General features: G+C 40.7%; 2 protein-coding genes across 5 annotated transcripts; one reads left to right on the top strand and one right to left on the bottom strand.

Moving 5' to 3' along the window:
* Nucleotides 1-6,354, top strand: LOC124955169 (TBC1 domain family member 25). 3 transcript variants are annotated; one of them, XM_047509181.1, is made up of 9 exons: nucleotides 1-1,057; nucleotides 2,047-2,156; nucleotides 2,426-2,521; nucleotides 2,608-2,776; nucleotides 2,866-3,523; nucleotides 3,621-4,008; nucleotides 4,083-4,394; nucleotides 4,550-4,936; nucleotides 5,102-6,354. In XM_047509181.1, exons 1-9 carry the CDS (start codon nucleotides 1,007-1,009, stop codon nucleotides 5,520-5,522), a joined length of 2,592 nt encoding a protein of 863 aa, XP_047365137.1. In that variant the 5' UTR covers nucleotides 1-1,006; the 3' UTR covers nucleotides 5,523-6,354. The 3 variants fall into 3 exon arrangements, with proteins under 3 accessions (XP_047365137.1, XP_047365138.1, XP_047365136.1); XM_047509182.1 differs by having other exon boundaries at nucleotides 4,520-4,931; nucleotides 5,102-5,241; XM_047509180.1 differs by having other exon boundaries at nucleotides 2-1,057; nucleotides 4,520-4,936.
* LOC124955199 (growth hormone-inducible transmembrane protein-like) lies at nucleotides 6,153-8,031 on the bottom strand. Of its 2 annotated transcripts, none has more exons than XM_047509298.1 (5): nucleotides 7,889-8,031; nucleotides 7,449-7,711; nucleotides 7,249-7,360; nucleotides 6,536-7,156; nucleotides 6,153-6,456 (listed from the first exon to the last, which is right to left on the bottom strand). In XM_047509298.1, the coding sequence occupies exons 2-5, from the start codon at nucleotides 7,648-7,650 to the stop codon at nucleotides 6,369-6,371; spliced, it is 1,023 nt and encodes a 340-aa protein (XP_047365254.1). In that variant the 5' UTR covers nucleotides 7,651-7,711; nucleotides 7,889-8,031; the 3' UTR covers nucleotides 6,153-6,368. The 2 variants fall into 2 exon arrangements, with proteins under 2 accessions (XP_047365254.1, XP_047365253.1); XM_047509297.1 differs by having other exon boundaries at nucleotides 7,784-7,941.

The raw sequence follows: 8,031 nt of genomic DNA, 5'->3' as shown, positions 1-8,031 counted from the left end.
GACTCTTCGCAATCGATAGCAATGCCTGCCGTATTTCTGTCATCGTTTCGCTCGTGATATGTGGTTCGAGAGATCGTTGTGTATGTTCTATTCGTTCTTTGTTGCATTTAGCATTAAGAAGTAGGTCTGTTTTTTGGCACGAGAGACAAAAGTCGAGGTAGTGTTCGTTAACGTGCTTCGCTATAGCGTAAACGAAGGAGAGGAGGATCGTTTGATGATCCAATTTAAACGTACGAACATTCGTACGTTTTAACGAAGACAATAGTAAGAGGGACCATATTAAAATGAAGAAGTGACCATAAGGAAAATCGAGAGAGACAAACGTCGACCGTTTGTGACCGTTGTTTCGACGGATAAAGAGCGAAGATTCTTGAATCAAACGAAGGAGGATTCTCGAAACGTCATAGTCGTTTCCAGCGAAGCTGTCTTTCTCTTCCATAAGAGAAAGTTGAACGTGTCAACGTCCTCTCTTTCTCTCTCTCTCTCTCTCTCTACCTCCCTCCCTCCCTCTCTTTCTCTCTGTTATTTTTCTTCGAGTAATCTCAACCGGTATCCGGCTTGTATCCAGGCTTGTATGCGATCGTATTCGGGATAAAGATCCCATGAAGACGACCTTTTCGTCCGACCGAATGACAGGGAACGTCCCTGAATAATGCGGCAAGAATCTCTCGTGATAAAATAAGCGTGCATCTCGAAACGATTCGAAAAGATTTCTGACATAAAGTGGTAGAAGAATTGTAGAAAAATCGTAAACGAGAGCAAAGATTTCGATAACGTACAAGAGAGAGGGGAAGGATTTGAAAGAGAAGGACGAAAAGGGAGTGGATAAAGAGGAGTGAGAGAGCGAGCGAGCGAGAGAGAGAGGGAGAGAAACGTCGATCGCGGTCGTAGGACGATGTTGGCCTTCTGCGGCGCGAAGGAAAATCTCGTAACCGACGCAGTGACGTCTACGTGAGGGGCTCGTCTCCTTGATACCCAAGGCACGAAGCGTCGTGCCATTTCTTCGATGTCGAACATGTTTGGCTGTCCGAGGGAGGCCGTGCGAGTCAAAGTAAAGGTACGAACGTTTCTCCTTCAATTACTTTCTTTAACCTTATATTTTCCCGCTTTTTTTTTTCTTTTCCTTTCTTTCATTTCTTTATTCTTTCTTCTTTTCCCCCATTGTTCCGTCGAAGGTGCCTACGCCATTGTTCTTAAGAAAATATTTACGATGCAGCTTAGCCAAGTGCAACGATTGAAAAAAGTCATCGAATATAATCTCGATCGGTGATCATAGGGTCTGCCGAAGGCCCTACGGATTTGATCGTTTATTTTCCTTCGTTATATTCTATGCGACTGTTTCAAGAAAGATGGCTGGTTAACGACAACACGGTGTTTTTTTTCTTTTTAACCCGTTACCATCGAGGAAACGCGAAAATTCGTCCTTCGGTAAAGGAAAATATTTGGTCGTATCGATCTGCTCGGCTTGCAGTCCGCGCGCTCTCTTATGTTCGTGCGCTCGCTAAGGATCCGAAATTAGCGCCTCCGCGATACTACTACTACTACTACTACTACCATTATTACTACTCTCCCACCGACACTGTGTTAATGCATAAATGGAAAACCTTTTAGGAAACGAGTTCTCTGAGAGCGAACACGTCCACCTATATATTAAAACGTAGCTACATTTTATTCGGCGTTTTATCGGGGACACGCAATTTTAACTTTGCTTCTTTTTTAGCAATGACTTTTCGCAATTCCCGAATGAATTGCGAAAGACACAAAAGCGTCGTAAAGATAAAACTCGAGCCGATCTCTCATTACATCGATTCGGCGGCAATTCCATTTGGCGGCAAAATATCTCGTTATATGTTTGTTTCGTTGCTCCAGAAATGTCGGAATATTTGTTGTTCGATTCCTTGCACGCGCGTATCCGTCGCGCGTCGGGTTAATCCTTATCCGCATCGACAGGAACGTGACTCTTATGTAAAGAGGATCAACGGGATTACTGCTACGAGGGTTCTTTAAAAGGATATATCAAATAATTTCTCTTTCTCTCTTGCGTAGAAATGCGAGACCAGGCATCAACCGGAATATCGAAAATTCAGCGTCGATCCGCAGATAACATCGATCGAAGTTCTTCAAAGTATACTCATCAAGGCATTCGATATAAAAGGGTGAGCGTATATATAAAGCGTACGATTAGAAAAATATCGAAATAAGACCTCCGGATTAGAATCTATGCCGTTAACTAATTATAAAAGAAGTACGTGCTCCTGCGAGCGAAAATAATTACTATCTTCGCTCAACGAGGAGTTACGAAGAGATACGATAAAAATCTTTGGATTTTTAAGGCGTACCAATTATTAAACATTCTTTTTTTCTTCCTTTTTTTTTTCTTTTTTTTTTTTTTTTTTTTTTTTTTTTTTTTTCTTTCATCGTCCAGGGAATTTACCGTTTCGTATCGAGCGATAGACGATTATGGCTCGGAAACGTATCTCTTCCTACTTTCCGATTGGGACTTGGACGCCGCGTTCATCAGGTAAGAACAACCATACAGTAATATTCTCGAGAACGATAATAAAACGATAAGGCGAACGATGAAACGTTCCGTTTCGATATCTCTAGTGCGTCGGAACCTTACCTCTATTTGCAAGTGAATCTAAAGCCTTTCGGTGAGACAGGCGATTGCGATTGTTATTGGGAACAGAATGCTCAGGAGGTGGCAACGAGACACCAGGAAACTGGCGGCTTTCCTTATAAAACTCCCAAGTTACCTGGCCTCATAATGAATAAGGCGAGTACGATTTATTATTATTATTATTATTATTATTATTATCATTATCATTTCAACTTTTGCCAATTGCATATACGTCGCATATACAGATGGAAAGAACTTTAAACATGGTGCAGCGGGCGTTGGGTAACTTGAGCGACGAATCGTCGCACCAACAAAGTGTTCAGCCTCCTAGGCCACCTCTGACGGACGCGGAATTTCGTCGATTTTTGGATCCCATCGGTCAGGTGATACATTCGAAAGAATTAAGGGCGGTTATTTACTTCGGTGGGATCGAGCCCAGTTTACGAAAAGTCGTTTGGAAACATATTCTCAATGTTTATCCGGAAGGTATGTCCGGCCGCGAAAGGATGGATTACATGAAAAGAAAGGCCCAGGAGTATCAAAATCTTCGTGAGAGATGGCGAGTATTGGTTCAGAAAGGACAAAACGTTGGAGATCTTGGATATGTTACCGGTATGGTTAGAAAAGACGTTCTCAGAACGGACAGACATCATAAATTTTATGGAGGTTCGGATGACAATCAAAATACGGCGAGCCTTTTCAATATTTTGACGACTTACGCTCTCAATCATCCGAGCGTTAGCTATTGTCAAGGCATGAGCGACCTGGCGTCGCCTCTTCTAGTTACTATGAGGGACGAAGCGCAAGCCTACATTTGCCTTTGCGCTCTTATGAGAAGATTGAAGGACAATTTTATGCTGGATGGCATCGCGATGACTACGAAATTTGCCCATCTTGCCGAGGGTAAGATATTAACAATGGATTTCAATATTCTTTCGGTATTACGAGCGATTCGTATTTTTCCTCTTCCTCCCCCCCCCCCCCCCCCCCGGCCCCTTAGGTTTACAACATTACGATCCAGAATTTTACGCCTATCTAAAGTCACACCAAGCGGACGATCTTCTATTTTGCTATCGCTGGCTTCTATTGGAAATGAAACGAGAATTTGCCTTGGACGATGCTCTAAGGATGTTAGAGGTGCTCTGGGCTGCACTCCCTGCGCAACCGCCTAACGGTGAACTAAATCTCGCCGAAGTACCTTTCCCACCACCATCGCCACCGCCCAGTCCAAATGTAAAACACATTCGTGAGAACGCTTACACGAAGGTCTGTGCGATTAGGCGACAAAGTTCATCGGCGTGCATAGCGGCCAATGGAAAACGAAAAAATGCCAGCATTGAAGAATCTGGAGTACAGCCAGCTGCGGAAAGGAATGGCGATATTAAGAGGTATTATTTCGTTTATAATATTTTTGGGATGAAAATAATTTGATTATTAATTTGATATTATCGATTGTTCGTAGATCCAATTCTCCTTACGAGACATCTTCGGAGCCAGAAAATGATTTGACCTCAACCAAGAATCGTAGAAATTCCGAATCGACGGAAAAATGTTATAGTACGGATTCTTTGACCGGAAAGTCGAAACGCGTTAATCTGTTGGAATTGAAAGAAAGATTATCTCTTCAAAGTAGAGACCAAAATAAAGGTACCGAACAAAATGATACGCCGGAAAAAAAGTGTGTGCGCGTTGTGAAAAATTTGAACGAATTTTTAAATTTCACTAGCCTGAATCGAAGTAAAGTAACGCCTAGCGATGCCGAACCAGAACTTAGGTATGCCCTGTACAATGCATTTACAACTTACGAGGAAGCATAATTGATATTTTCTTTTCTTGTTCTTTTTTTTTTTTTTTCCCTTTTTTTTTTCCTTTTCTTTCTTTTTACATGACGTACAATAGGCGAGTTTCAAGCGAGAGCGGTGTTCTTAGAGTTCTTAGGGACGAACCAAGTTCACCGGACGATCCAACAGATTTTTTTCCAATGACTACTTCGATGACAAGAGAATTAAGACTGGAATTGGAATCTCTCGATCGGCAAGTCTTTGGTCCTTCCCCACCGAGCGAACAACAATGTGATTGCGTTCTTTCGAAACGAGAAAGCGAACTAGCAGAAAGTGAAACGGAAACGGAACTAGCTAGGTGTAGTCCAGTGGCAGATGTGTTTGTGTGGGAAAATCCGCTACATACTTTGCAACAAAAGCATCATCCTGCGACTCCGGATGAGCAAGCTGATCTCGAATACGATGGAGAGATATTGGAAGATCAAAATGGTGTCAAGTCTGTAACGCCTATCAGATTGCTTAAACGAAATGCAAGGTTGCCTATGATTTGATTATTTTTTAGACATGCAATATTTCGGATTTAATGAGAATAAATATCAAAATTCTTTTTCTCATTCTCTCTCTCTCTGCCTCTCTCTCTCTCTCTCTCTCTTTCTTTCTCGCGTGCTCAAGTGGTAACACGTATGTACGTGCATTACAGATCTGAATCCGCATCGGATAGCGAGGGTACGGAAAGTTGGCATCAAAATACGGAGGCACCTGAGAGTCCAACGAAACAACCGGTTCAGGAGCATTGCGAAGAAGCGACAGAGCTTACAAACTTGATCCCAGCAGGAACCAGCGAGGATCAGTCGGGAGAAAGTTCTTTACCACCACCGCATGAATTTGGCGGTGGCAATCCCTTCCTAATGTTTTTATGTATTACATTATTGTTGCAACATAGAGACTTTGTGATGCGGAATCAGATGGATTACAATGAAATGGCTATGCATTTTGATAAAATGGTTAGACGACATAATGTGATTAGAGTACTTAATCAGGCAAGACAATTATTCGCCGGTTATCTAAGAAGACATTCCGCAACGTCGGCTATCGGAAAGTCGGACTGCGTGAATGTTTAAAAAAAAAATGTAGCATATTTTTCCGGAGCTCTTCCATTGAAGCATACGCGACGAATAAAATATATTACGTACTAAGTCTTTAAACGGTTAACATACCTTGGGCGCGCGCGCGCGCGCGCGCGTATCTATGCCAATAATTAACGTTTCATAACACTCGTTAATTGAAAGCTCCATTTTTGCAATATTTTACTCGACACGAAGGACGACTCCAATGAAGTGACACAAATTATTTGTCGCGTATATAAAATATATCGAATATTGACGCGCGCCTTGAGACGGCATTCAGCCTTAGCCGGCGAATGGCACGCGTTAAGCTCCGTTACGGCGTTCGCTTACGCACGACACCACCATATCTCGATACGAATGCACAATAAAACCGTCAGCACCGCGTCGATAAACCCTTTCAGCGAACCCTTTCGGCTGTACCTCGAATTAGGATTAATCCCTAGCTTAAATTTGTAAAGTATCTTTAACTACCTTAGCGGCTATATCTTCATTTGTTCTCAAACGGTATGCTTGAGAAACGACAATAAAGTGCATTTAATTTTATCTTTACTTTGTGACTCTTAGACGATCTTTGTCCTTTCAAGAAGAACTTGAATAGTATTGTTTCTATTATATTTGTCGCAATTTTAACATTCAATTAATTTATTTATTGTTTAAATTAACGTTAGAAACTACAAAATCGTTATCGCATCTAAATGACAATGCTTCGTTTAAATAAAGCATTTTAATGTTATCGTTTAATTAAGTATTTTAATATTATGCATCGTACGTAAATGGGATGTTACATCGGATACTGAAATAATTTAATTATAGTATAGGAAGATTATACTATTAGGGAATTTATTTTCGCCTGTTGGATCCACCATTCGATAAAATCGTCAAGATTCTCAGAAAGATATTCAGCGTGTCCAAATAAATCGAAATAGCACTGAAAAGGAGGATATATTTTCAGTTAATTTATGTGAAATGATTTAATTTGTTATCTTTTCTCTTCACAATTTACTTACCTTTTAATTGGATCATACGGTCTTATACTCTTGTCATGGTAGACAGGATATACTTGTGCATCCTTTATAATATTTTGAGTGTCATACAAGAGGAACATTGAGAAAAGTATTAATCCACCGTATATAGATAGAGAATAAAGACTAGCACCCATAGCAGTAGTAGGTGGTAGGAAAAGCGTTCCCAATGAACTGACAAATACCACGCCCAAACCGATAGAAAGAGGTCCTGCCATTTTTAAGAATTTATCGCTGGGTGCACACATAGCTACAGTTGATAATCCACCTATTACACCGGAGGTGTACAAGGCGGCTCTCATTAACAACGGGCCACCCATGAAGCATATTGGTGCGATAACAGCACCGATTATACCAGCATGAACCATCCATGCCAATTGTTTTATCCCCAAACCTTCCTTATAAGGAATACTTTGTGCTACTATACCGCTCCCAATCATTGCCATCATTGTGCCAATAACAGCGAGCCATCCTTGACGAGTTACCAAATTCATTACAGCAGAGGATCGTAAACATAAAGCGGCAGATGCTGCTGTAATAATGATAGATCCACCAAAATACATGTAAGTCGTTCTAATTCTTTCTTTTACGTACTGAGGCCAAAAGCTGCATAAAAACGAACAATTGTATTAGCGCATATATCAATTAAAGAAGTAACTTATCTTTATATATATATATATATAGATATATGTACATACTGCATTTGATCTATGGCTCCTGCCCTGCTATCAAGTCCCAATCCATAGTAACAAAGGGAGCCCAATCCAAATGCGGAAGCACCAGCGAGTATAATCTTTCCAACGTTAAATGCTAAAATATTATTATCGATTAAATACATGACTGATGGAGGAGACGACGAGAGATTATTATTCATAATATCGTAAGTGTCCAAATTTACGTGTTTCGGTAGCTGGTTGAGCCAATTTTTCCGCAACAGTCTGGTTTCTACGTGCGGTTCTCGTAAAAGCGGTACGTCCATCGTTGGCAAACAATCTCGAAGGTTGAATTTTAGTTAACATGGGTTTGGGCACAATAGGAGTTTTTATAAAACTCACTAGAGTCGGCGAGAGGCCGACTCGACAAACTCTAGCTAGCATCATTTTGTTGGTTTCACTTGTCCACTCCTATTATTTCTTATAAGAAAAAGAAAATGGTTTAAACCTGAAACGTAGAAAAAACGTACTTAACCAAATACAGCGAAAAAAATCTAATATTCGTCCTTATGTTACGCACGATTTACTTGATTCCAATGGGCGAGTGATCAAACTTGTTTTTTAAAAACGATAATTTGTAAGCAGCTTGGCTACTGATATTTAAAAAATTGTCGAAGTTACTTACATGACGCAACAACGGTGCAACTGTTATTTACAAAATCGAAACTCTGCAAACCACGTAACGATTTTACTGTTTCCGACTACTACGTGGCGCTCGTGTTATTCATGACACATGCGTAATAACTTATGCAACTTCTAGAACTTACT

This window comes from Vespa velutina, chromosome 17, assembly GCF_912470025.1.
Source record: "Vespa velutina chromosome 17, iVesVel2.1, whole genome shotgun sequence".
Taxonomy (NCBI): domain Eukaryota; kingdom Metazoa; phylum Arthropoda; class Insecta; order Hymenoptera; family Vespidae; genus Vespa; species Vespa velutina.
Note: the sequence above shows the minus strand (reverse complement) of the source record. Positions and strands in the feature narration are given on the sequence as shown.